This window comes from Molossus molossus, unplaced genomic scaffold (genome assembly GCF_014108415.1).
Source record: "Molossus molossus isolate mMolMol1 unplaced genomic scaffold, mMolMol1.p scaffold_m16_p_21, whole genome shotgun sequence".
Taxonomy (NCBI): Eukaryota; Metazoa; Chordata; class Mammalia; order Chiroptera; family Molossidae; genus Molossus; species Molossus molossus.
Window position 1 is genome coordinate 13,180,804 of NW_023425357.1, and position 26,974 is coordinate 13,207,777.

At 61.6% G+C, this 26,974-nt stretch overlaps 2 protein-coding genes across 4 annotated transcripts; one reads left to right on the plus strand and one right to left on the minus strand.

The window, feature by feature from the left end:
* The first annotated feature begins 2,026 nt into the window (after positions 1–2,026).
* Positions 2,027–6,568, plus strand: ERFL (ETS repressor factor like). The gene is made up of 5 exons (XM_036275997.1): positions 2,027–2,093; positions 4,769–5,003; positions 5,328–5,523; positions 5,627–5,744; positions 6,120–6,568. The coding sequence occupies exons 1-5, from the start codon at positions 2,027–2,029 to the stop codon at positions 6,566–6,568; spliced, it is 1,065 nt and encodes a 354-aa protein (XP_036131890.1).
* A 740-nt stretch (positions 6,569–7,308) lies between these two features.
* ARHGEF1 (Rho guanine nucleotide exchange factor 1) lies at positions 7,309–26,199 on the minus strand. 3 transcript variants are annotated; one of them, XM_036274941.1, is made up of 31 exons: positions 26,139–26,199; positions 21,843–21,888; positions 21,671–21,754; positions 21,313–21,426; positions 19,357–19,455; positions 19,087–19,129; positions 18,645–18,891; positions 18,222–18,251; positions 17,899–17,998; positions 17,702–17,798; positions 17,582–17,617; positions 17,212–17,349; positions 16,431–16,536; positions 15,792–15,803; positions 14,795–14,962; positions 14,352–14,497; positions 12,856–13,002; positions 11,577–11,659; positions 11,317–11,442; positions 11,106–11,220; positions 10,893–10,993; positions 10,593–10,670; positions 10,328–10,403; positions 10,081–10,248; positions 9,410–9,497; positions 9,198–9,284; positions 8,799–8,869; positions 8,614–8,700; positions 8,094–8,257; positions 7,894–7,996; positions 7,309–7,642 (listed from the first exon to the last, which is right to left on the minus strand). In XM_036274941.1, exons 2-30 carry the CDS (start codon positions 21,873–21,875, stop codon positions 7,913–7,915), a joined length of 2,928 nt encoding a protein of 975 aa, XP_036130834.1. In that variant the 5' UTR covers positions 21,876–21,888; positions 26,139–26,199; the 3' UTR covers positions 7,309–7,642; positions 7,894–7,912. The 3 variants fall into 3 exon arrangements, with proteins under 3 accessions (XP_036130834.1, XP_036130835.1, XP_036130836.1); XM_036274942.1 differs by lacking the exon at positions 15,792–15,803; XM_036274943.1 differs by lacking the exons at positions 14,795–14,962; positions 15,792–15,803.
* Positions 26,200–26,974: the final 775 nt, after the last annotated feature.

The following is a 26,974-nucleotide window of genomic DNA, read 5'->3' on the forward strand; positions in this document are numbered from 1 at the left end:
AGATACGGGGCTTCAAACCCGGACAGAAGTCAGGGCACAAACGCCGGGAAGGGGACAGAACCAGAGGAGGAGGCAGGGACCAGTCCCGGAGGGCCTGACAGGACGGACCGGAGACAGAGACGGGAGAAGTGGCAGCAGAGACCGCGAGATGGCAGAGACGCCTGTGAGAGACGGGTGGGGGGGGAGCGTGGGAGCAGGGCCTGGAGCGCCGATCCCACGGCTCCTCGTTATAACGTGTCCGGAGGAGGCGGCGGGGAGTTGAAAGCGTTGGGAAGAGAAATCAAAACCAACACGGAAATGAGAGGGGCCAGTGGGGGGGGTGACGGGGTGGAGGGAGGAGGGGGCACCCAGAGAGGCAGAGAGAGCCGGGGAGGTGGGAGAGGTGGACAGGGAGAGGTGCGGAGTCGGGGTGATGGAGACAGATGGGGAGAAGTCGGGAGGGAGATGGAGGGAGAGACAGAGACCGGGACGGTGGGGCAGAGACAGAGATGGGAGAGTTAGCGCAGAGGGAAGGAGGGAAAGAGGCGGATGGTGGCGAGAGGGAGAGAGACTGAGAGATGGAAGAACTGGGGAGACAGCGAGTGAGACGGACGGTCGCGGGGGCAAACGTGGGAAAGAGATGGGGGTGGGGGTGGAAGACAGAGAAATAGGAAAAAGAGATTGAGTGGAGGGAGAGAGGCGCAGAGAGATGGAAGAGACACCCCAGGTTGAGGGGAGACAAGGAAAGATAGAAGAGAGAGAAAAATGGGAGAGATGGTTGAAGGAGGCAGAGAAGGGGAAAGACAGACCCGGTGAGGAGAGAGCGAGCAAGAGGGAAACAGACAGAAAGTTGGGCAGATGGGGGTGTGGGAATAGGGGAGATCCTGAGTGGGCAGATGTGGGGTGGGACTGGCCCCAGAGGGGCTGAGTGCCGGAGGGAACCTGTGGGAGGGACCTCAGTAGACACTGGGCCACAGAGGTTGGGGTGAGGGTGTGTGTGGGAGGCTGGACAAGTCTGGACTATCGGACAAGTCTTGCTGGTGTCCAAGGAGTGAGGTGGGGTTTATGGGGGAGCCGAGTGTCTGTGGGTTTCTGAGGGCTGTGTAGGGTCTTTGGGGAACAGTGGGGTGTCTAAGAGGATTGGTGTATTTAAGAGTATGGGAGGCTGAAGTATCTAAGGGGAGGGGTGTCTGGGGTGGTGGGGTGTCTGAAGGGGAGGGGCTGTCAGGAAGGGGAAAGGTTCTGAGAGGGGCAAGGAGGGGCTGGGTGTCTTAGGGGGACCAGGGGTTGAGGGAGTGGGGGTCTGAGAGGGAGGACCTGTCTGAGGCAGATCTAAGGTGGAAGAGGTGTCTGGGGAGGCAGGTCCGTGGCAGGGGTCTGCGGGGGAGCGCGGGTTGAAGGGGGGTGTCTGTGGGAGGGCACATGCAGGCGCAGGGGGCTGCTCTGCCGGTGGGTGGGCGGAGGGCAGGGGTGGGCCTGTCCTCTCGCAGCCTGTTGGGAGGCACCGGGTTCTGGCCAGCTCTGGGCAGACAGATGAGAGCGCGGGGCTCTGCGGGGCTGGATGAACCAACCCGCCGGTCAGCCAGGGGGCCGGGTGGGGGCGAGGTTCTGGGGCAGCCACAGAGAGACGGAGGGAGACCCAGAGACGCACAGAGGGAGAGGTCAGGCACAAGACAGGGACACAGCGACAGCGGCAGAGACGGCGCGGGGCGGGCAGCGGGCGGGCGGGCGCGAGCCAGCGAGTGTGAGTGAGCGAGTGAGTGGCGAGGAGCGAGGGGGGGCTGGGAGCACCCTGGTGCTGAGTGATCGAGGCACAGAGTAAGGGGAGGCTGCCGAGGCGCGGCTGGGAGGGAAGGATCGTGGTACAGGGTCGGGGAGAGGGACCAGGACAAGGGGCAGAGGGGTGCCAGGGTGGCATGTGGGGGGAAAGGGTGGTGGGCATCAGGCTGGGCAGGGTCTTGGCACTGACCCCTCTCTTTCTCTCCTGCCCGCCGCCCCCGTCCTGTCCCCGTGTGTCTGCCCGGCTCTCTGCAGGGCCGGCCCCAACATGGACTGTAGCTGCGTCTCCGACCTTCTCTTCGCCCCGCCTGCACTGCCGGCTCTCTGGACCCCCGGTAACTGGCCCGGACCCCCCACCCCCCAGCTCTCGGGCCTTCCCAGCGGCCCCTCCTTTCTGTCTCTCACTCTCCTCCCTCCAGCTCCCGGGTCTCTGTCAGAGTCCCCTGAATCCAATCCCTTAACGAAAAACTTGGCTGAAAACTTCACAGCCCGATGTCCCTGCCACCTGCCTGCTGGGATGTGAGGGTCTTTTGGAGGGTGGGTGAGGTACTGAGTCCGAGAGGAAGGAGGATTCAGGGGCCTGAGGTCCTGGGGATCTGCTGTGCACGTGGCAGCTGCTGTCACCCAGGACCTGCGGGCAGAGGAGCAGGGGGACTGGAGCCCCACGGGCACTGATGGAACAGGGGCAGGGACCCAGGGGGCACTAGGCCAGGTGCTGGTAGACAAATGGACAGACGGGACTACCCAGACAGGGGGACTCGGAGACACGGCCCAGCCAGCCGGAGCCCTGGGAGAGCAGTGGATGCTCAGGAATGGGGATGTGGACAGTAAGACCAGCGTGGGTGTGCGTCCAAGTCACACGCCCCGCGGGTGGGCAGTGTGTGTGTGTGTGTGTGTGTGTGTGCGCGTGCGCATCTGTGTATTTGTGCAGACAGACCTGTGCCTGGCTATTTGGGGCCGTGGTGTGTGTCACTGTCACACTGGAGTGTTTCTGGAAGAAGGGGTCCCTCTGGGAGCGCGTGTCTTGTGCATATATATAGCTGAGACCACCTGGGTGGCTCTGGGCTGGGCGTGTCATGTTTCTTTGGGATGTCTAGTGTGTCTACATTTTAGGATTGGGGGTGTCTGCCAGCTGGTTGAGCGTGCCCCTGTCTCAGTCGGTTGAAGACCCTTCGCCTGGTCTTATGGGTCTGTCGCATGGTGTGTGGCATTCTTAAAGGGTGTCTGGGTGCTGTGAGGGTGGGTGGCCCCCTGGGACTGTGTCGGGGCTGTGTCCGTGTTGGTGCGTGTGTGAGGGGTTTCTTGCGTCTGTGTGTCACCGTGACTGAGTGTTGGCGGCTGTCACACGTCTTTGTGCCGAGGTGTGGGTCCTGTCTCCGGCGTGTTGTGTTGTGTGCTGTGTGTGCCTCAGCAGGGGCCACACATTTGAGGACGTGCATCTGGGGACAGGTAGTGTTTCTGGGTTGGGGGGGTGTATCTGCGTGTGTGTGGCAGCTGCGTTGTCATCGTTGGGGTCTTATGGGTGTGTCTGTGAGAGACGCTTCCCCACGAGGATGTGTTCTGGGTGTGGAATGGGCCAGAGCTCGGGTGTTGACCGAGCCCTGTGGTCTGAGGTGAGAAAGACCGAAATGGAGTTGAGAGAAAACTCCCTTCAGGGAGGAAACCGTCTGGCCTTCCCTGGCCTCAGGCGGTGGGGGTGGGACCCGTGTTTATACGCCAGGCAGCCTGGCCGGACCTTGCTCCTCTTTGCCTCCCTCGCCTGAAGTCCTGATAAGCCAGAGAGGGCGAGGAACCGCCCGGATCACACAGCAGTGGACACAGGCTGGCCTCCCAGCTCGTCACCCCCCTGGCGAACCTCCTTCCCTTTCCTGCACGGCTGTCAGCTCTCAATCCTGTCTTGTTTTAGTGCCAGGGTCTGGGGTCTCTGAGGAAGGGAAGGGCAGGGGATGTGGCCCAGGGGCAGAGGTGGGGCCCAGGGCCTGGGGCTTTCTGGGTGGTGAGATTCCGGGGTGAGCAGGCAGATTCCATTCCCCCCAGGGTCTGGACAACGGGGTGCGATGCCATCGGAGTGTGGAATGTGGGGTGCTGGACGAGCCGTGGGTGTTACGGAGTGTGGGCACCTGGGTGGAGGCTGTTGTCATGGCGTCACCCTGTGTGTGCCTGTCAGGTTGACACATGCGTCGCGATGCTGCCTCGCCGTCTCCCCCACATTCTGTCCTGTTTGGGTCTCTGAGGTCCTGTGTGTTTCCGGACATGACTGTGGTAGTGGGTCCCGGTTCCAAGGGCCTGAGCTGTGTCCCTGTGGGTTGGGGTGGGCGTGTCTGCCTCGGGGCACAGTGTGTTGGTGTGTTGTGCCCCGGCAGGAGCGTGTCCTGGCGTAGCTGGTGTCCCTCCCCGGGAGAGCGTGTCTGTGTGACGTGTGACCGTGGATATCTGCAGACACACTGCTCTCAGACCGGCAGCACGGATGCGGGGAGGGACCCAGGAGCGTGAAAGGCATGAATACATGACAGATGCTGAGACGTGTGCACAGAGGCCCAGCCTGGGTGTGCCAGGGTGGGGTCAGTCCACGGGGGGAGCTCTGGGGAGAATGGAGCAGGGGGGTGGCACAGGGAGGCAGGGACGCAGCAGGAATCAGGGCCCTGAACGCAGGAGACCAGAGACCTCGGGGCGGGAGGGTGGGGCGCCGTGGAGAAGGGGCTAATAGTGCGAGGGGTCCCCTTCCCTGCAGGCTGGCTCGTCCCAGCTCCTCCCCACCCTCAAGGGTGCAGTAAACTGGGGCCTCCCACCTTCCCCCCAGAACACGGAACCTGGAGAGTTGTGCCAAGATAGGGACCCAACGCTGAGTTCTCTCCCTTTACTGGGCAGTTTGGGGACCAGGCAGCAACTGGGGTATGGAGAGTGGGAAACAGGTCCCTAAAGATGCCTGTGGCTGGGCAGCTGCTCGTCAGGGGAGGGCTGGGTGTCTCCCGGGTTCCAGCAGGGCCACTCCCCTGCCTCCTGTCCCCAGGGTTCGCCTTCCCGGACTGGGCCTACAAGCCGGAGTCGTCCCCTGGCTCCAGGCAGATCCAGCTGTGGCACTTCATCTTGGAGCTGCTGCGGAAGGAGGAGTACCAGGGTGTCATCGCCTGGCAGGGGGACTACGGGGAGTTCGTCATCAAGGACCCTGACGAGGTGGCCCGGCTCTGGGGCATCCGCAAGTGCAAGCCCCACATGAACTATGACAAGCTGAGCCGGGCCCTGCGGTGAGGGCTGGGGCCTTGCCCCTTCTCCCCTGACTGTCCCTCGGGGCCCCCACCCCGGGGCGCTTTCCCTGGGCTTCCTGATCACGCGCAGGGCTCTCCACAGGTGTCAGCACTTCCTCGAGTGGAAGGCAGGCAAGGAGGAAGGACCCTACTCTGGGCTTTGGAGCCACACAGGCGGGACCCAAGCCCCTGCCTCAGCCCTTCCTTGCTTTGGGACCTTGGTCAAGGGGCCTCTGTGAGCCTTATTTCCCCAGGTGTGCTCTGTGGCTGGCGCACAGCTCGGCCCGGCCTCTCCCTTCAGCTCCGCTGTCCCTCTCCCCACAGCTACTACTACAACAAGCGGATCCTCCACAAGACCAAAGGGAAGAGGTTCACCTACAAATTCAACTTCAGCAAAGTCGTGCTTGTCAATTACCCACTGTTGGACGTGGCGGCAGCCACCACGGGCTCCCCACTCTTGCTGACCCCTGGTCCCTTTGCGGGGGGCCCTGGGCCAGACGTCCCTCCCCTCACCCCTGAGGTGAGTTAGGATGCTGGGGTCCCAGAGCTGGGGCATTTGGTGTCCCCCAGCCATGGAGCCCGGGGAGGGGTGGCTGTCTGAGCAGCACTGTCTCCCTCTCCAGACCCTGCAGACCCTGTTCTCTGCCCCACGCCTGGGAGAGCCGGGGACCCGGGCACCCCTGTTCCCTCCTGAGACGGATAAACTGCGTCTGGACAGCCCTTTCCCCTTCCTGGGCTCGGGTAAGGGCCCGAGGTTCCGTGGGTGCCGGTGGGGGGGATGCTGCACGTGTTTGAGGGAAGATGGGCAGAGGAGGGAGACGATGCAGGAGGCCAGGGCAAGGCTGGGGGTGTTTGTGTGTGTATGTGTGTGTGTGCGTGTGCGTGGGTATGTGTGCACGCATTTGAAAGCTAGAGGAAGAGGAAAACTGGGAAGCTGGAAGAGTGGGGAAGAGGGCTTTCAGGGGCACTCAAAGGAGAGATGGGGATGGGGGTGGGGAGACAGGTGCGGGAGGGACAGCGGGGAGCACCATGCAGGTGGAACACCCTTCGCTGAGGCCCAGGCAGGCAGCCGTGACTGGAACGGGGCCCCAGCCTGACGCACCCCTGTGCCCCCAGGTGCCACCAGCTATTCCAAGCCCCCTGGTCTGCTGGGTCCTTACAGCCGAGCCTTCCCAGAATACCCCTGGAACTTTAACCCGTACCTCGCCAGCCCCTTCCCCAAGCTGCCCCCTACCCTCTACCCCCCACACTTCTACCCCAACCCTCTGGCCAGCTCCCTGGGCCACCTGCCCTCAGCAGGGGCAGGGGGAGGCCCCACAACTGCACCCCTACTGGCTGCCACAGGGGAGGGCCTGGGCCCCGAGCGCCCCTCGGGCCTGGCAGCAGCTCCCCGCCTGGCACTGCCGGGGGCGGGGGGTCCTGAGGCCACCCTGGGAGGGAAAGAGGACAGCGACTCGGAGCTGGAGATCACAGATGTCAGCGGCTGCAGCTCTGACAGTGAGGGCGACGAGGGCCTCCCGGTGCTCCCCAAGGCCAAGGCGGGCAAAGGGGGGGTTGGCAGCTGAGCCGGTGTGGGGCGACGGATTTTGCTGGGGCAGGGACCAGGGCCACTGCCTGTGCAGCCTGCTCCGTTGTCCAGTCTGCCCTTGACGTCCTGCCAGAGGCCAGGGACCAGCCCTCAGCCCCTTCCAGGGCCGGACACATGGCTGCCCCCGTCTTCTTCCCCAACCCGACTGGGGTTCTCCCCTCCAGAGGGGCGAGGGAACATGATGGCCTCCACCCTCCTCCCCAGGCTCCAGTTTGAGGGGGTCCCTGCCCGGCCCCTCTCCCAAAGTGCAATACGGCGCCCAGCCTCCCCCGCCCGCCCCCGTGCTGTGACCTGTGTTTGTGCGGCCGTGTGTCCCCTGTGCCGGCCCCAGTCCTGACACCCTCTCTACACAGGCCCCCTGGGGACAGGGCGCTCAGAGCAATAATCCCGCCCCTAGCCCCTGCCCAGGGGGGCTCCCCTCCCCACCAGCTCCCCATGACCCTCAACGCCACCTCCAGAGTTTACTACAAAAATAAAAGAACAGAAAGGAGTGTGGATGTGGGGTGCCCAGCACTGTGGGTGACCATGGAGCGGGGGCGGGTGCTGGGAGGGGCTGTGGGGGGCCTGGGGTGGAGCTGTTAAAATGGGGGTAAATGGTCACAAGGAGGAAGGCAGAGGCAGAGGTGATGTGTGGGACAGACCCAGGAAGGGGATGTCAGACGGACGGTCCAGACACCCTGCAGGGCCCCACCCTCACAACACAGACCTCTCCTTAGATACTATATATTAAAAAATAAACTTCCAATTCAGGATATAAAACAGAGCAAAGGCACTTAGGGGTGGGGGATGGAGGGTGGCCCCCCCGGCAATACTGAGATGGCCTGGGAAATGGTGATCACTGTGGTGCCCCCAGGAATGATGCCCTGAGTCCCCCAAGCAGAAGGCCAAGGCCGACGGGAGGTTGGGGGGAGGCAGTGATCCCAGCTGGACACTCTCAGACGTGGCCCCGAAAGCCCGGCTCCCTCTCCTTGGGGCCTCGGGGTTGCAGATGCTGCGGCAGCTGTGCAGTGGTGGTGGGTGGTCCTCACCTCCTCTCCATCTTGCAGAAGGCCTGGGGGGATGCAGGAGAAGAAGGGAGATGAGAGAGATGGGGGGGTGGAGAGAGAGAAACAGGGAAAAAAGGGAGAGAGAGGGAGGGTTGGGAGAAAGCAAAAAATGGCCAAAGAAACAGAAACTGACGTGGAGAGATGGAGACGGGAGGTGGACTGGGGAGATTCAGAAAGACAAGGCAGAGGGGAGAGAAATGGGTGTGGAGGGGGAGCCCCTCCCTGGGCAGTGCTCAGGCCCCATCTCCCCGCTCACCTGCCTGGGGCAGGGGGCCTCAGGTACAGCCAGACTGGGGGACAGTGTTCTCCCCGAGCTGAGACAAGATGAGTCGCAGGCGACAAAACTCCTCCTCCACCTCCTGGTTGGGGGGTCATCCATGAGAGGGGTCCTCACTGAGTCAGCCCCTTCCCTTCCTTGCCCCCTTCCTGCCCGCCCGCCCTCCCGCCTGCCACCACCTCCAGCTGTTTAATGGTCTCCTCCAGGCTGAGTAGCTCCTCTCGGATTTCCTGGGTCTGTGTGGGGCTCCGGGGGCCGCCCCCCGGGACTCCATCCCCTTCACGGGGAGGTCCGGCCCCACTGTCTTCCTCTGAGGGGAGCAGGAGCTGCTTCAGGGACAGCACTGCAGGGAAAGGGGGCAGAGTCAGAGTGGGGCCTGGGTGAGACGGGGATTCAGACGGGGACAGGCAAGGGGCAGAGGGTGGGAGAGGCCGGGGCACGGGGGTGGAGTGAGGGTAGGCACCAGGCCAGGCTGAGCTAGGGGTTCGCCAGGCCTGCAGGTGGGGCTGGGGATGAAAATGGAGTGCGGAGGTGAGGCTGAGGCAGGGGCAGGGCGGGGGCATCAAGGGTGGAGAGGGGTGCAAAGAGACTGAGCTGAAGGTCAAGGGACGGGAGCCGCAGGGGGCGAGGCAAGTTGGAAAGCACGTCTGGGCTGGCCGGCCCTGCGGGGGGGGGGGGGGGGCAGGGGGGGTGAGCTACCTTTCTGAAGGGCTCTGGCGGCAAGCTGGCCCTCGGGGCCAGGCCTGCAGAAGGGCAGGAGGGCGCTGAGGGTCCTCTCGATCCGGCCTGGGTGGGGAGCAGGATGGGTGGTCAGATTCTGCCTGGTTTCCTGTGGACACCCCCACCCCCACCCCCACCCCCACTCGAGGCCCCTCCAGACTCACCATCAGCTGCTGGCATCTCTCGGCTGCCACCGTTGCCATTCTCAGAGCTGCTGAGCAGGGGTTCCCGGGTGCTGGGGGAGGAAGTATTGAGTGACCCCCCATCCCTGGCCCAGGGGATAATAGGGGCAGGGAGAGAGAGAGCTGGAGGTGAGGAGGTCTGGAGACAGAGACAGGTCAAGGCAGGGAGACAGGGAAACAGAAAAGCCCGCCAGCGGAAGACAGAGGCCTGGGTAGGAGACAGCTGGGCCGTGGTGGAGCGGCACACACGGGCACGCACACACACGGGCACGCACACACACGGGCACGCACGTGGACCAGGGCTAGAGCTTGAGATTTGGGGACACACAAGGGAGCCAGGCCTAGCCCCCCAGCCCTCCAGGTCCCTCCCTGGCCCCTCACCTGCTTGGGCTCGGCCGGGGTTTGGGGCGGGAGGCAGGGGCAGGGACCTTCAGGGATCCGGCGGTCTCGGTGATCAGGGCACACCAGCTGGGGAGACAGGCCAGCCCTGGGCAGTCAGAGCCCTAGACGTTGTGCCAGGGCCTCCCACCCTCCCCCTGTCCCCAGGGACTCAGGGACCTGGCCCTCCTCCTTCACCTGTTCGTGGGACTTACTTCTTCCGCTCCGACACGGTCTGTGCCACCAGCTCGTATATCTGGGCTTCCTGGTCCCAGGTAAAAATAACATAGAAGGCTTTGTGATCTGCGAGGTGAGGGAGAGGCCGGGCTCAGAGCCGGGGTGGACCTCACGATGGTGGAGCCCCTGGGCTCCCCGACTCACTTCCCCCTCCTGTGTCCCTAATACCTACCCCTCAGGTGCCCTCCTCCCAGCCTTCCCTCTCGTGCTCCCCCATCCAGCCAGGCAACCCATCTCCACCACCATGGCCCTGGGCAGCTTCTCGGCAACATGTTTGCAAATCCCTTGTCACTGGGCTCCGGCTCCCACCCCTGCACCTCTACAATCCCCAAGTGGCAGCCAGGCATGTTCAAAATAGCAGGCAGAGCGGGCTGCTGCTCTGTGCAAAACCTGGGGCGGTTTCCCGTCTCACTTAATAAAATCCACAAGCCGGCCTGGGCCAGGCCCAGCTCTCGGGCGTCCCTGCCACAGCCCTGGCCTCGGGCACGCCAAGCCTTGCACTTCTCAACCTCTGCTGTAGCCTCCCCTTCGCCAGACTACGAGTTACCCGGCTCTTTGGGGGTCACCCTAACCCTAACCCAAAGAGTCGGGGGGTTCCCCACCCACTCCCTAGGCAGCCACGCCGTGAGCCACCGGGGCTGGGCCTCACCGGTGGCCACCTCGCGGGTCATGGCAGAGGTGAGCCGCAGCACGGGCCGCAGCATGGTCTTGCCGTCGGGCGTGGGCGTCAGTGTCCGGCTGTGCGACTTGAGCAGCAGCCGCTCATCCTGGCGCTGGAGCAGCAGCAGCAGGTCGTCCAGCAGCAGCACGTGCACCTCTGCAGGGGCGAGGCTGTACTCAGCACCCCTACCTGAGCGCCTGCCCCCCAGGCCCCAGCTGGCTGCCCTGGGGCTCACCCACAGCCTTGTCCTTTGTCACCCGCCACGTCAGTGGGCCTTCGTGGACCAGCTTCTTCTTAGTGATGTCCAGGTTCTGGAGGCGGGAAGGGGTGATGGTCGGTGCAGGCCAGCGCAGGGCAAGGGAGGGTGGAGATGACCATGGGGTTGGGTATCGCAGTCAGGGGTCAGGATGGGTGCTGGGTGGGACGGGGAGGGTCCGAGCTGAGGGGCCTCTCTGGCTCCTTGGGTGCGTTATCTGAGAATCCCTGGGCAGCAGGGTCACCTTGAACTCGCTCAGCATGGGGTCACTGCTCTGCCGCAGGTGGGACAAGTCCAGGCGCCTCTGATAATCCTTCAGCCGCTGGAACAGGGAACAGTGTCCTAAGTGCAAGCCAAGGGCTGGGGCCATCCCAGTGACCCGCAGGGAGATGAGCCCAGGGTGAGGCCTGACCTCTAGTAATCCTGAGAGGGAGGAGCCAAAGGCCCAGGTACCCCTGGACAGGCAGTAACCCTCAGGTCAAGCTGAGGACCAGGCCTGCCTTGCAGAGCAGAAGTGGCCCTGAGGCGAACAAGGCAGGCTCACCAGCAGGTCCTCCATGTCCCGCACGGCCTGGTTGACGTGGTGCAGAATCTCCCGGCAGCACTCGGCCGCCAGCTCCACTTTCTCCCGTTCCGCGGGCTCTTCTGTGGGCGAGGGAGGGACCAGCCCGGTGAGCTCCAAGCCTGGACATTGCTGGTCCCTGGCCAGGGCGGGAGACGGGAGAGCTGGGGCGCAGCAGAGTGGGCCAGGCCGTACCTGTGTTCTGCCCGATGCTCTGCAGGAGCAGGGGGTACTTGGTCAGCCGCTGCATCTCCGTAGGGATCATGTCCTTCAGCTGCAGGCGGCGGCACCGTGGGCGGCTCTCGGCCTCCTAAGGCAATGGCAGCGATGAGGTGGCCCACGCTAGCCCGTAGTCAGGGATACCAGCCCCTCCTCCCTGGCACGCCGGCCCAGACGCGCCCCCCACCTGCACGAAGGCGCAGAAACGAGGCTCCTTGCGCTGCTTGGCTTTCAGCTGCTCTAAGGCAAACGACTGGCGGCTGCAGAAGCGGGAGGAGATTTTCTGGAACCAGGAGCCCTCGGCACCATCAAACTATAGCGAGATTCAGGCCAGGGGTGTCTCAGGTGGGACATGAAAGCCCAAACAAAAGGACAGGGCTGGGCCCAGACCCCAGGCTTCCGGGTCCCTGGCTGGGAGGGGGTGGGGGCTGGGCTGGGCACCCTCACCCGGGCCAGCAGCACATCTCCGATCTCCTCGATGAGGTAGCCGCTCTCATGCCTCCGCTTCATCAGGCGATCCAGGAACAGGGCTGCGGGGTGCGTGAGGATAGGGGGTGCGTGAGGATGGGGGGTGCAGTGAGGATGGGGGTGCGTGAGGATAGGGGGTGCGTGAGGATAGGGGGGTGCGTGAGGATGGGGGGTGCAGTTGAGGATGGGGGTGCGTGAGGATAGGGGGTGCGTGAGGATGGGGGGTGCAGTGAGGATGGGGGTGCGTGAGGATAGGGGGTGCGTGAGGATAGGGGGTGCGTGAGGATGGGGGGTGCAGTTGAGGATGGGGGTGCGTGAGGATAGGGGGGTGCGTGAGGATAGGGGTGCGTGAGGATGGGGGGTGCGTGAGGATGGGGGGTGCAGTGAGGATCGGGGTGCGTGAGGATAGGGGGTGCGTGAGGATGGGGGTGCAGTGAGGATGGGGGTGCGTGAGGATGGGGGTGCGTGAGGATGGGGGGTGCAGTGAGGATGGGGGTGCGTGAGGATAGGGGGGTGCGTGAGGATAGGGGGTGCGTGAGGATGGGGGGTGCGTGAGGATGGGGGTGCAGTGAGGATGGGGGTGCGTGAGGATGGGGGGTGCGTGAGGATGGGGGGTGCGTGAGGATAGGGGGTGCAGTGAGGATGGGGGTGCGTGAGGATAGGGGGTGCGTGAGGATGGGGGTGCAGTGAGGATGGGGGTGCGTTAGGATAGGGAGTGCAGTGAGGATAGGGGTGCGTGAGGATGGGGGGGTGCGTGAGGATGGGGGGTGCGTGAGGATGGGGGTGTGTGAGGATAGGGGGTGCATGAGGATAGGGGTGCAGTGAGGATAGGGGGTACGTGAGGATAGGGGGTGCAGTGAGGATAGGGGGTACGTGAGGATGGGTGCAGTGAGGATAGGGGGTGCATGAGGATAAGGGGTGCAGTGAGGATAGGGGGGTGTGTGAGGATAGGGGTGCAGTGAGGATGGGGGTGCAGTGAGGATAGGGGGTGCGTGAGGATAGGGGGGTGCAGTGAGGAGCGGCCAGATTGTATGTACAGCCCACTGGGGGTGGGGCCACAGGTGTGTTGGTCTGATCCTTGGGATCGGTGGGCTGCCCCCCTGGAATGTGAGCTCAGGGGTTCCAGGGTGGGGTTGTCCCCAGTGCCAGAACAGAGGGTGCCCGTGATGGGGGTTCCAGGAGAACTTGCTAGGCCCCAAGGCCTCACAGGAGGGAGCCAGTGGTGGGGTGCAGAGTAGGGCCAGGGCCCTGCACTCACAGTGCACCTCGATGAGCTCGTCCAGGCTGGGGAAGATGTTCTGCAGCTCCTCGAGGGGGAAGAAGCCGCCGTCGGCCATGGGCTGGTAGAAGAGGTCGTGCAGCACCCGCAGCATGCGCACGTGGGCGGCTTCCGTCACCAGCAACTCTACCGGGCCACCAGGAAGAAGCATGGTTGGGGAGGGGGCCAACTACGGGGGGCAGTCTCAGAGGCAGGCTGGGGGACGAGGAGAAAGGGATGGGATGGGGACGACTCTCTCTGGGGTGACGTCCTCTGCCCCTCAGAGAGCCGCTGAGGACTTGTCCGACTCCCTGCCTCTCCTTTGTAGCAGCGGCAGCCAGGGTGACCAATGTGCTCGGCACCCACAGGCTTCCCAGGACACGGGGCTTTTAGTGCCAAAATGGGGAAAGTCCTGGGCAAACCAGGACGACTAGGTCACCCCACACTAGCAAGCTTGCAGCTGTGTTCAGTGCCTAACCGTCCAGCAAATGAACCAGCCTTGGTTTCCGGGACGACGGCTCCCTCTGCACACAGGGGGATTTGACAGCCTCAGGTCCAGGGCCCAGCGGGGTGCGTGCCTGAGCTCCAAGGGCCCCGGAAGTGCCCGGAGACTAAATGCACGGTTTTGTGTGTTACGCATATTTTTCTGGTGAGAGAACTTGCTATGCCCCCCGAAGTGGTGGCCCCTAGCCACATACAGTTCTTCAAACATTGATTAAAGTGAAGTGAAACACAAAATTCAGTTCTCGGTTGTATTCGCCACAGTTCAAGTGTTCAATGGCCATTATGTGGCTGCTCATTACCGTGTTGGATGGCGCAAATATTGACATTTCCATCATTCCAGAAAGTTCTGAGAGCACTGCTTAGGTTTTGATCATATTCTGGGACCTGAAAAGCATTCACCTACTGCTCTAAAAATTCTGAATGAGTACCTTCTTCAAGGAAACTTCCAAAAGCATCTACTTTTGCTGAATCCCCTTTACACCCACACGCTTCGAAATCACAGAAAAGAATCAATACAGAAACGATGTTCCCACCCCCTCTGCCCAGAAACACAGACTACGAATATACTGATGATCGATCTCCCCGGGATTGTGGCAGCCACAGCGGGTGACTCTGCCCTCACGCCAACACTGCGCTACACGCGTCACGGGACTCGTCCATCCTCACGGCGGCCCTTTGCGACAGGAATGATTGCTGCCCACATTTCACAAACGGGGAAACGAAGGCTCACGCTAGAAACACAATCTCATATACGTCCCCTGCTCATAACATCAGCACGGCCTCGCGTGACAGTCTTCAGAGAGGCCGCCTTGCCAGCAGCGCTGCTGGTCCACTGAGTGGCTGGTCTACAGTTTTTGTAACAAATGGCCCCTCTGCCTTCGTGCTCTGCCTGTTGTAAGTAACACTGGGATGGACATCTCCCTGCATCTGTCTGTCTCTGTGGAGCTGGACTGTGTCCTTGGCCACGGAGGGCTGGAGAAGGTGGCACTCACCGCTAATGACCTCTTGCCGCTTCACCTGGCTCTTGGGCAGGCTGTGCAAGGTGCCTGGGGGGACGAGCTCCCGCCAGCCGGGGGGTTCTTCTGGTTCCAGCTCTAGTCCTGACCGTCCCGGCTCCCCCTCATCTCCAGGCTCGGGGCTGTGGGACAAAGGCCTTGTTAAGGCCCTGGCTCAGGGCGCCCAGAGAGACTTTGACTCCTAGTGTCCAACCCCCTTCTGTGGCTTAAGCATCCATGCCCCTAGGATGGCCCATGCTGCAAACCAGCCCCCAGATTTCGAGAACAAACTGTCCTACCCCTCTCCTGTGACCACTGTAGGCCTTCAGTGACCTCAGCATTCAATACCCAGTTCTCACGACTTTGTCAAGGCCCCCTCCCCCACCCTCCCTGCCTCTCCTGGCTGACTCAGTGGTTGGGGGGGAATTGGAGTGACGTACGTGGCTCGTCGGGCAGGGCCAAGCACGGCCGTGGCAGAGCTGGGGTCCATGTCCACGTCGCTTCGGGAGCGGCCCCCACCCCGGCCCTTAGCCCCGAGGCTGCCCCGGGAAGGCCGGCGGCGGTCACTCACCCGCAGGCTCTCCGAGCGCCCCAGACGCCCCGATAGCCTGGACCCCGAGGCCAAGGACAGAGTCAGGCAGAGGCCAAGACAAGGACAGAGACAAGGAAAGACCAGGACAGAAAGAGATGGGGAGAGACCAGGACAGGGACAGACCACGGCAGGGACAGACGGGAGAGACCAGGACAGGGACAAACAGGGAGAAACCAGGACAGGGAAAGATGGGGAGAGGACAGGGACAGGGAGAGACTAAGACAGGGACAGACCGGGACAGGGACAGGGACAGACCAGGACAGGGACAGGGACAGACCGGGACAGGGACAGACCAGGACAGGGACAGGGAGAGACCAGGACAGGGACAGACCAGGACAGGGACAGGGACAGGGAGAGACCAGGACAGGGACAGACCAGGACAGGGAGAGACCAGGACAGGGACAGACCAGGACAGGGACAGGGACAGACCAGGACAGGAGACCAGGACAGGGACAGACCAGGACAGGGACAGGGAGAGACCAGGACAGAAATCGAACATGCAACAGAAGAGAGGAGAGAGTCAGAAGAGCAGTGGGATCTAGGGGTGCTGGGCAGTAGGGGGTGGTCAGGAGGGATACTGAAATTTGGTGGGGGAGGGAAGGGGAACCCAGTGTGGAACACAGGACTGACCCCTCCCTCCCTGAGGTGGGGGTTGGGGGCAGAGCCAGGAGTTGGAGATGGGAGAAGGGGGATTTTAATACTTAGCTCTTTGGCTGGGAGGGTGGTGTCCCCACCCACCCCTCTCAGGGGTGAAGGGGAGTGGTTGGCCCATGGGGGGAGGGGAGGGGCTGGGAGAAATGGGGGAGGGGCTAGCCCTCCCCCAGACCCAGGGCCCAAGCACCCACCTCTTCCACCTTCTGAGGAGAAAGGGGCACAGGGTCAGAGGTGGACCCAGATGGAACCCAACTGACCTCCCCCTGCCCACCAAAGGTCCCCCAAAGCAGCGGCACAAGGACAGGCAGGGGGCAGAACCTGCCCCCCAACTGTGAGGGGGACAGGGCCCCCAGGCAGGGAGCACAGAGGACTGGGGGCTGAGGGGAGGGGCACCAGGAGGCAGGAGCAAGGCAGCGGGCTGAGGCTTGAGAAGAGGGAGGGATGAAAAGTGAAGGGGTGGAGGGAGGGGCCGGGAGGAGCTGAGGGATGAAGGGCAGGGACAGAGGAGGAGAGGGGGAGGGGCAGAGGCTGATGAAAGGACAGAGAGGGAGGAAGAAGAGGAGAAATAATTGTGAAAAAGAAGAAGAGAAGAAAGGGAGGAAAAGGAATGAAAGAGGAGATAATAAAAGGAAAAGGGGGAGAAGGGAGAAGAGGGAGGAAGGGGGCGGAAGAAGGGATAAGAAGGAAAAAGGGGGGAAGAGGGAAGAGGGAGGAGCAGGCCAAGTGGAGGTGGCTTGGGGACAGCAGGTGCGAATGGCAGCAAGACCCCAACACCCATCTTTCCAGCCCCGACTGCTGCGCTCAGCGCCCCCAGCCCCCCGCCTGGGTACCTCTCGGTATCAGGACCCTCCTCGGTGCTCTCCAGGGGCGCCGGGGGCTCCAGGCTGGCTGGGCCCTGCAGGGGTGGGTCCCCCAGCTCCGGTGAGGCATCAACACCTGTGGGAGCGCAGGGAGGGCAGGGCTGGCTGGGAGGTCCCTTGGGCACAGACGCCACTCTGGGGGTCTGTTTCCTCCACCATGGCATGAGGAGTGAGGGGCTGCACCGTCCAGTGCCTGGCAGACACCAAGCGGCTGTTCCGTGCTTCCACGGCAGACGGACGGACAGAAAGACCTCTGAGCACGCAGCCGTGGACGGCTGGGGCCCACAGGATGGGCGGGGAGGCTGGATGCTCTGCTCAATGTCTCCACATCCACCTGCTCTCCCGACCCTCAACCAGGACTTTCGGGAAGAGGATGTCCCCCGCTTAGAGGAAGAGACAGACCCGGTGGCTGCCGGGGTGTAGCAGAAGCAAGCCGCGGAGCTGGGACTTGAACCTGGGCCTGCCCCAGGAGCTGAGGTCCCAGGGGCTAGGGCCACCCGAGGACTGTGAAAGGAAGTGGCCATCTCCCGGGGCTGACTGGCAATGTACGCAGAGAAGGTTCTGGGAAGCGAAGCTGTGGGGGTGATGGGAAATGTAGTCCACGGAGGTGGGGAACATCCCCAAAACAGAGGTCGGAGCCTGGGAGGAGAGCCATGGAAAGGGTGAACTAAGGGAAGGGGCGGTTGTATGAATGACACTGGTGACCAGCAGCAAGGAGGAACATGTGGGGAGAACAAGGGGAAACTCTCACCCGGTTCCCGGTCAGGGCTGTCCCCAGACAGAGGATGCAGTGACACTCCGGGGGAGTCTTGTCCAGGGGCCCCGACATTACGGTCCCGGGAGGGCACCCCCAGGCCTCCCTTCCGGTCTGTGAGGCCAGGCTTCTCAGCTGGGGAGACATTGAGGAAGAAAAGGGGGAAATGAGAGTCCAGTAACGAATCCACAGTGGCCTGGGGGATCCGAGACGCTGTGCTGCAGCCCAGTCCTCTCCATCGCCCAGGAGACCCCTCCTCCTCCAGACTCAGGAGTCCACCCCCGGCCCCCTCTTCCCTCAGGCCCGAGAGACCCCCTCCTCCTCTCTTAGGTTCCCCAAATGAATGCTCTGGCTTCAGGACCATTACCTTCAGCCTCCACTTTGAGGTGTCGAAAATCTGGGGCTGAAACGAGAGATGGGACCAATGGGACCGTGAGGGGGGGTGGGCGGCCTGGGGACATCAGGGCAGAGAGGCTGGGCGTCTCACCCGGTGGCTCTCCCCGGTTCCACCGGGCAGCGTCCAGGAAGCTGCTCAGTCCTTTCTTGGTCTTGGTCGGCTCGTCTGACCGCCGGTTCCCCATCACCTGCGAGTGGGAGGCCAGAAGGAGCTGGTATTTCTGAGCCACCAACACAGAGGGATTGGACCCAACGGGGTCTCTGGGGAGGAAGCACTCAGAGAAGCACCTTTTTCCGGAAGAAATTCCTCCCCGACTTCTTGTCCCCGCTCTTGGTCCGCACCCCAAGATGGCGCATGTACAGGCTGATGGCGCTGACCACGGCGGCACTGTGGGGAGGGGACAGTAAGGACCCCACACACACACATGCACACTGCTCCCCCAGGCTTTCCCCTCCGAGTTCGCTTCCCACCCCACCCCCACAACCACTTCCCGCTGGGTGTCTCAGGAAAGGGGCGAGGGCTCCCGGGGCCAGGACCCGCACCCCTGGCGCCCCTCCCTGGGGCCCGGGACACTGCAGTGCCTGTCTGCTGTCCTCTCTGCTTCCATTACCTTTTTTCTTCGTCGGCAGAGATGGTGTGTCTGAAAGGAGAAGAAAGATAAACTTGCTAAGCCTGGGGTCCCTGCCCACGCAGCACACATGTCCACTGCTGTCCCTCTGAAGCTGGGACAGGACAGAGGAGAGGCAGGGAGGGCACTGGGAAAGAGGGTCACGGAAGAGAGATGACCTCATCGGGGCGCAGCGAGCAGAAGTGACAAGGACGGGACCCAAGTGCCAGGCCTGAATACAGGCCTCGGACAGACCTGAAACTGGAAGAGACCCCAAAGCTAGGAAGGGGAGATGAAAAACAGGATGAACTAAAATGCCAGGGCTGTGGGGCCCAGAAGTCGAGGGAAGATGCTAAGGAATGGATGCAGAGCTGCAGGGGGAGCCCCGACACGGCTGGGGTGGCGGGGAGGGCTGGCCCCACTCACTGCATCTCCTCCAGGTGGGCCAGCAGCCGCTCTGCCACGTGCCGCTCCCGGGCCTCGAAGCTGGCGCGGTCCCGCCCCACCCAGGCCTCCAGCTGGGCCAGCTCCTGCTCCCAGGGTGTCATGCCCATGAGCCGCTTGGAGCGGAAGTCCTCCAGCTGCCGGCTGACGGCGGCCTGCTGGTTCTGCATCACCTCCTGCACGAACTGCCGCTGGATGTCCTCGGAGATGAGGTCAGGCCGTGTGCGGTCTGCAGGAAGAGGGGCATGGGCTGGGGGCCAGTTTCCTGGGCCTTGGCTCCCCACCCACCCTCAGACTCCAACAGTCATGCTTCCTTGGGCTGCTATGGCCAGGAGCCGCCACTGACCAAGGAGCGCGGGCCCGCGAGCTCCCTCCTGGCCCCTGCTAGAGACTCCTCCCGCATCCCAAAGTCCCCTCTTCTTACCCAGTTCAAAGGCGACCGTGGGAGGCACAGGCACCCGCAGAATCTGCTCGAGAGAGATAATGGAGTGAAGGGGAGGACTCGGCAGTGACGAGACGGCAGCGTGGGTGCCCCTGGGAATGGTGGTGTGAGGGGAGGAGCGGTGGGGGGAGGGCCAGGCTGGTACGGGGGCTCCCCCGGCCAGGCCGCCCTTCATGCTGCCCTCCGTGCGGTGCAGGTAGCTTTCCAGAGCCAAAGGCAGGAGGGCTGGGGCCCCTGGAAGGTGTCCCTTACCGCGGTCTTGTCCAGGAAGCTGTGGTAGAAGTCGAGGAAGGCCTTCTTGGCCTCTTTGGGGCCCAGTGAGCCCAGCATGTCCGCGTGCAGGCAGCAGAGCTGGGGAGACAGAGTGTGACCTGTCCTCCCTCCCCACCACCCAAACCACACTTGTCCTTGCAAAGTCTCGGGGCTCAAATCCTCTAGGAAGTGTGCTCCCTGATCTCCACCATCTCCACGCCCAGGCCCTGCCTGTCTCGAGGCCTCCCCAGGGCCACCTTGAGCATTCGGTCATTGTTCATCCTGTGAAATGGTTCCCTGTGGCTCTGTCTCCTCCCTGCTGCCACTACCGCCAGCTACATTCCAGACGCCTTCTAAACCCTTTGTACACACAAACCTGCTCGCTCACAGGGACAGCTATCCCATTTCGCAGGTGACAAAACTGAGCTCAAGTTTACTCAAGTTCACACAGCTAGTAAGTGGCAACGCTGGCATTGCAACCAGGCAGCCACCACACTCCATTGTCTAGAAATACCACGAACAACTTGAGGGTTCGTGTTGCCGGGGCGGGGTGCAGGTTCTGATTCATCGTGTCTGCCGGGGCCCAGTGCGCGGTGGGGGCTGGGTGCATACACAGGTGAGCAAGTAGGGCTCACATGTTCTCTCGTGAGGCATTTCCTGGGTCTGCCTCTGTGCCAGCCCTGTGTTGGGTGATGCTGGCAATGCAGAGGGAACTCCAACCTGTCCTGACTCCGGGGGTGCTTGTATCAGGTAAGGGACATGGTCTGGGTCTCAGTGTGCTAAGGACTCTGCCCAGTGGGGGTGCGACTCTCTAAACACTTTCAACAAATAGGTGTCACCCCCCACCCCCACCCTAAAGCAAAAACCCCATGAAAGGCCACCGGGAAGCAGCCCAGGACCACAACTAACCCTCAGCTGCTCCCCAAGCTGACGGATGAGGGAGCAGCCTGAGGACACATCTCAAAATGCTGGAGGCCACTGCGGTCACCTCAGCCAAACCCTGGCCCTCTCAGGCCTCAGGTTCCAACCTGCGGAAGGACCTGCTGGTCAGCACCATCCCTGGGCTGAGTCCCAGCGCTCCAGTTCTAGAAAGCCCCAGGCTGAGGGCCAGAACATCTGTGCACCAAGGGAGGGTCTGCTGCTTTTCTGGAGAGAAGGCAAGTTCCTAATTTCCTGCCAGTTTCCAAGGCTTCGGTGCCAGTGCCCGTGCCCTTCCTTCTGCATCCCCCAGGCTTCCCCCCTGGCATTTCCGCCAGTCTCCTGACTTTTGGAGGGATCTGCTGCGTGTTTCCAGTACAGCCCAGCGCCCTGGGCTAACCCCGCGCTCGGCTGTGCGGGCTGCACTGGGGCTTCCTGGAAAGAGACCCTTGTCCACAGAGCTTCTTCCTTCCAACATCACCCACTGGGTCCTCTAGACTCCCGGTGGTTTGCACAGCACGGCTCTGCATCGGTAGCTCCTGGGCGTTTTCTGTCTGCTACAGGACGTTTCTGGCTCACTGATTACATTCTCTCTGCCTGTGGGCTGCTTGTTTCTGAATCAGGGCCTGCTGCACCACCTAGATCCGAGGAAGCTAATGGATTCTCCCAAGCACCAGCCCTTAACGACAGACTGGTGGCACCTGCCAAGGCCACAGAGCGAAAGATTCGATTTCCAGAGTCCGTGGGAAAGTCTGCATTGATGGGTGACAGCGCCACAGGCACAGGAGGGGGTGGGGGCACGGTTTCTCCCAGGCTTCTGGATTCTGTCACTCTCTGCATGGCCCTGCCGGGGGCTCTCCCGGCCTGCACATGCAGCTGATTCATACAGGCACCTGTGATCTTGTCTGGATCCTGCGGCGGGCCCTCTGGCTCTCTAGTTCTAGATCTGCTTTCCAGATCTGTTTGTTAGACCCTCCCGGCTCATCTCCACCGGCCTAATGCACTGACCACTCTGGCCTGGCCCAGCCCCGCCCTCACCAGGGGTCCTGGCTCGAACTGCAGGGCCACGTGCTGCAGGAGGGCCATCAGGTGGGCTGGGCGTCGCTTCACCTGCTCCAGGCTCTGGAACTGGCTGTTTTGCTCCTCTGAGTTCTGGGGGAATAGGGAAGGAGGTGAGACTGTGGGGCGTAGAAGAAGGGCCTTGGGCTTGACCCTCCCCATTCCCTGGCACTTTCTGATGGAGAGAGAGAGAGAGAGAGAGAGAGAGAGAGAGGCACTGAGAGGATACAAGGACAGAACTGGACTTGAGGTGGGAGGGGACCTGAAGCTGGGACTTGACGGGCTGAAGCCCCAGGGAGCCAAGGACAGAAGCTTTTTCACTCCATCTCCTCCTCACCGTCTCCAGTTCGTTCTCAAAATCCTCATCCTCAGCCCCAATGATGCTGATGGGCACCAGGCCAGGTCGGGGGGGCCCTGGGGCCTGTGGAAGAGGAGGGTTGGCTTCAGCCCACCGTGCTCCCCACCTCAGAGCCCCCCAACCCTCTTACCCCTTGGCTCTCTCCACTCACCGCCCCTCTGGCCAGGACGCTGTCTGCCTCCATGGGCTCTGCAGGGCTGGGGGAAGAGGAGGGGCCGTGGTTAGGGGATGGGAGGAGGTGGCACAGGGCGGTTACTCACAGATTCCTGGCCCAGGTGTGAAGGTGAGTAAACAGCCTTCCCCCGTCTGGGCCTCCGCAGCTCAATGAGGCCTCTGTGTGGCGACAAAGAGCCCTTCAGCGGCCAGCCAGGGCGGGGAGCCCAAGGACAGGGAGACTTGTGGGGGAGAAGCTGGAGTCCCAGGAGCCTGGGTCCATGAGAGAGCTTGCAATTTTTGGGTCCCTAATGCAGGAGGGGGCTCGGGCTCAGACTCTGGGATCCTAGGGAGCAGGGGTTGGGGGCCTGGACTCCTGGGTCTGAGGGAGAAGGGGGGGCTGGGCCCTTCAGAGGCAGGGTCTGCAGGCCAGTAGAGTGGGGAAGGTTAAAGGAGAGGTAGTAGGAGTAGAACTGGGGTGTGTGGGGGCTCTCCTCTGATCTGTGACAGGCTTGGGGCAGGATGTTGCCTCTGAACCCACTAGCCCCACTTCCTGTGACAGGAAATCACAATGGCAAATCCCCCAACCCCCAACTGTCTACATAAGAAAATAAAACTCTGAACCCTCCTCCCTCTGGGACCAAGGGTCCCCGGACCCTTTCCCTCAGGCATCTGATATCTTTCTGGCTTTCAGTTGCAGAAAAACAAGGAATAATCCTCAGCCAACTCATCCCAAAGGTGTGTCTGCCTCCCTCACCCATGTCTGTCTGTCTTGCTGGCTCTCCTTTCTCCAGCCAGTGCTTCCTGGCTGTCTCTCCCTTGAATCGACCTCATCTTTACCTCTCTTCTCCCTGTTTCCTCATTTTTCTCTCTCCCTTCCTTTGGACCTGCCTCATTTTTCCCACTGTCTCTGCTCCCCCCTCCTTCCTCCTTCCCCCTCAGGCATCCCCACCCCATCCCTGCTTCTGTTGCTCCCTGCCTTTCCCTTCTGTCTCTCTTCTGCCTCTGGTTCTGTCTCCCCATGTTGGTTTCTGCAGCCACTGTCCCTGCCCCTCTCTGAGTCGCTGTCTCATATCTCTTTCTGCCATGTCATCTCCCTTAATGTCTCCACTTCTCCCTGCGTCTTCCCACTGACATCTTCTGTGTCCTTAATTTGTCTGACTAATGCCACACGAGCCCATGTCGGGCAGGAAGAGCTGTGGAAACAGGAGTGGGGTGAACCAGTGGGGGTGGGGGCTCTCCCCATAGGTCCAAGGCTATTTATAATCCTAGTTGCCTGAGATCCACCCTTCTCCCTCTTCCACAGGCCTCCTCCCTAATACTCAGTAAATGGTAGCTAAGATTTTGATTGTGATCATTAAACAATGATGCTTTCTGGAGTCCAAATGCCATCCCATGGGTTCACCCAAGCAGGCATTATTTTTATTCTTTTCCATAAAGGGGTCTGTATAACATCCAAGCTTGGGTAAGTTAAGATTTGAGCATTGTTAAATGTTCACATAAATGAAATTGCAAACCAAGGCAGAAAAATAATAGTAAATATTTATTATGAGAGCTAAACTTACATAGCACTTACAGGGTGCCAGGCATTGCTCTGAGTGCTTCTCACACAGTAACTCAGCTCTCATAAACACAAGCAGCCCATGCTACTGCTATTCCCACCAGAGATGGAAAACCTTCCCTGGGCTGCCAGCTGCAACTTCTGGACTGGAAAACATGACCACGAACACGGAGAGTCCATGCTCATCTCACTTGGGAGTGGACAGGTTCAACAGAAACAGGGTGATTACAAAAGAGCACAGGAGAAGACACAGGTCATCTGAGCAAATGCCAGGCAGCCCCCCAAATCATGCACTTGACACGTACGATCTCCTGTATTCCTCGTCACAATAATAGGAAATAATAACTAACACTTAATGTGCACTAAGTACCATTAAGTATGTGCCAGGCATAGCATTACTGCTTCATCCGTCTTAGCCAATTTAGTCCTCTCAGTGACCCCTTGAGGTCATTATTATTGTTATCCCCATTTTACACAGGAGAAAACTTAGACACCGCTCATAAAGGACAGAACCAGGATTCAGATCCAGGCAGTCTGGCTTCAGAGTTTATGCATTTAACTACTATAATGTGCTGCTTCAGAGCATGGGGAACCCCAACCTTAGGAAACTAAAATCTGAACCAAAGCTGAGTCACATCAGGTCTCCTTATGGGGCCCAAGAAGGTCAGGGATATGTGGGCACTGCGGCCTGGGAAGAAATGCAGGTTGGACTCTGCTGCTGCACAGAGGGTCTGGGCTGAGAGAGGATGGGGTGGGGGGATTGGCTGTTTAGGGGATGGGGATGGGGGGCGGGGGCGAGGGGCTGCCACAAAGGTTGAAGCTGTCAGATGGATCTTTAGGCAAATGACAAGGTCTGAGGTCCAGCAGAGGGCGTGCTATGTGAATGGTGGGGGTAGGGGGTGGGCAGGCATCAGGGCAGATTTAGGGTGGGGATCCTAGAGCAAAGTGGACACTTGTGGGGGACAGCATGGGCACCTGGGTTCTATGCAGGGCTCAGGGTCTATAAAATATTGAATGGATAATCCTGGTCTTTATGAGCTTCTGGGAGCCTTAAAGAACCTCAGATACACAGTAGTCAAGGTGAGTCCATAGGGGCCCAGATTCCATTTCACACATGGTGGGTCTACAGGGATCTGAGGGTCACACATGATCATGAAACCAGAGAAAGTAGCCAGTCTATGGGACCTCTGGAGACTTAAAAAGGGACCAGAACTGTATAGGGGCCTGTGGTGGTTCCTAGACCCAGGATCTACAGAGCCCTGGATTCTAGGGGATGCTACTGATCGATGGGGATCCCATGAATGTAAGGAATGGGTCTCCACAGGGGCTAGAAGAAACCTGGGGAGTCTGTAGAACCCTGTTATCTACATGGAACGTGGCGGGTCTACAAGAGCCCCCAAACCTACATGGGACATGGCTGGTCTACACGGGCCCCAAATCCTACAGGGAACGTGGCGGTGTGCACTGCCAGGGATGCTGGGGAGGACGTCCCAAATCAGGGTGTGACGACCGCCGGGGGCCGCGTCCCTCACCTGCTCCGTGTTGGAGAAGTCACCGCAGCCACCAGGACCCAAGCCTCCGCGCGTCGGCTCCGGGGTCCCCCCCACCCCTTCCTAGTCGCTCTAGCCGCCACAGCAGCCACCTTTAATTCTAGCTCCACTCCTCCCGCCAGCCGCTCTAGCCCTCTCCTGCCAGATGACTCTATGCCTCCTGCCGGCCGCTCTAGCTCCCCACTGAGCCACGCTGGCCAGATGGGGCCGCTCTGGCCTGCCTTGGAGGACACGCGTTTCCGTATCTCGACTGCTCCCGTCACTCCCTGGGCCCCGCCCCCAGTTCCCCCCGCCCATTCTCCGGCCGGAGGTGCAGAGGGTTCTAGCCCCACAGCCAGGGCTCAATCTGAGATCTCGGTCACCCTGGCTCCTTAGTTCCGGGACAGGGCCCCCCACCCTATTTTGGCTCCCTAACTCGGGGATCAGTTGAATTCCCAATGCTCGTACATGAATTCTCCCCGCACCCCCACCCCAAACCCCACCCCAGCACACCTTCCCCTTGGCTCGGAAGCAAAAATCCTGGGTTCGAACGTACCTTTCCCACTGACATGCACTGTAACCTGGAATAAGCAATTACTTCTTTCCGGGCCTCAGTCTTCCTATCTATACAATGGGATAATATCGCCAGCTCTGTCCCCCACAACCCAGCCCTGGGGGTATAATTAATAGCCCAGAAAAAGAGATTTCCAAAAACGCTTTCAAACGCGCTCTGCAACCTTCAGCTTCAGAGCGGCCTACAACGTCGCTAACTCGTTTTTCTTTTTAGGGGGTCCTAAAGCCAGCGGGGTTGGAGGACGGCGCTCAGCGGACGGCACTTCCGAATTCAAATCCCAACTCCACTGGGAATCACGTGTGCGCCCTGCGGCGAGCCGGTTCTGCTCTCTGGCCTCAGTTTCCCCACCCGTACAGTGGGAGTGATCATTCCTCCTCCGCTGGGCAGTGGGAGGCTGTGACCCCGGCCTCGCTCGCCTCACCCCCATCTACTGTCACCCGGCAGGTACCAGTTCTCCTCTCTTTGCCCCTTTGACAGATGGGAAAACTGAGGCCCAGGGAGGGGCGGCCGCTGGCTCAGGGGGCCCGAGGAGGCCCCCCCCACTGCCGGCCGCGCCCCAGCCCCTCCATCCTCCTCCCACGTCCCCGAGCCGCCGAGGGGAGGAGCCGGGCGGGGCCGCGGACCGTGTACCTGGTGTCCGCGCGGGGAGGTGACCGGCGGGGCGCCCGAGGTCGGGCTCGGCGATCCCGGCCCTGCGTCCCGGCTCCCGCTTCCTGGCTCTGGCGGGGCAGGAAGTTGGGGCGTTTTTCCGGAGGCCCCCGCCCCGCCGCCCCTCCCCGCTTCCTGCCCGCGCCCCGCGCCCGCCCGGCACCTCCGCTTCCTTCCCCTTCTCGCTGCCCGTCCGGCCCCCGCGGGCACCGGCCCCGCCCCGCCCCCGCCGATCGCTCGCCGCGGGGCCGGTCGTGGGTCTGCGGGGCGCGGGCTCCACGCTCTCACCTCTGCCGGTGTCTGCCGTCACCTCCCGGCGGGCTGGGGGCGACTGCGTCGGCCTCAGGCTGGCAGCCTCCCCCTTTCCGTCTTCCTCTCTTTCTCTGCCTCTCTGTTTCTATCCGAGTCCCCCTCCCTGTCTCTGTCTCTCTGTCTCTCTCCCCATTTCTCCGCCGGGGGCTCCCCGCCCGTCCCCGCTCCTCTCTCTCACTCTCTCCCTGGAGCCCTTCTCTTCCCACCTCTGGTCTCTGCTTAGCCATGCAGCCATTTCCCACCTGTTGCTTCCTCTCTGTGTCCGTTGTTCTGTGGATCTTTCTATCTCTTTCTGCTGTGTGTCTCTGATTCCCTGTACTTCTTTGTCCCTTCACTTGCTCTGTGTCTGTCACTATCTCTCTGTGTCTGTCTTTCTCCCCTCTCTATTTCAGAAACGCGGCATATCGGTGCCTCTCTGTCATTGCGCCTCTGTCTCTGCCCCTTCCCCAGGTTAGGACCACAGACTCTCCACATCCCCTGCCACAAGTCTGCTCCCAGAGAACAGG

Bases quoted from the DNA above. Each gene is read 5' to 3' on its own strand.
- ERFL (XM_036275997.1), top strand. From the start codon at position 2,027: ATGGACTGTAGCTGCGTCTCCGACCTTCTCTTCGCCCCGCCTGCACTG. The intron at 5,004-5,327 runs GTGAGGGCTGGG...CTCTCCCCACAG, and splicing joins AAGCTGAGCCGGGCCCTGCG to CTACTACTACAACAAGCGGA. The intron at 5,745-6,119 runs GTAAGGGCCCGA...CTGTGCCCCCAG, and splicing joins TTTCCCCTTCCTGGGCTCGG to GTGCCACCAGCTATTCCAAG.
- ARHGEF1 (XM_036274941.1), bottom strand. From the start codon at position 21,875: ATGGAGGCAGACAGCGTCCTGGCCAGAGGGGCG. The intron at 14,498-14,794 runs GTACGTCACTCC...TTTGTCCCACAG, and splicing joins GGCCCTGCCCGACGAGCCAC to CCCCGAGCCTGGAGATGAGG. The intron at 8,258-8,613 runs GTAGCTCACCCC...CTTTCCCTGCAG, and splicing joins CGCCAGAGCCCTTCAGAAAG to TGCTGTCCCTGAAGCAGCTC.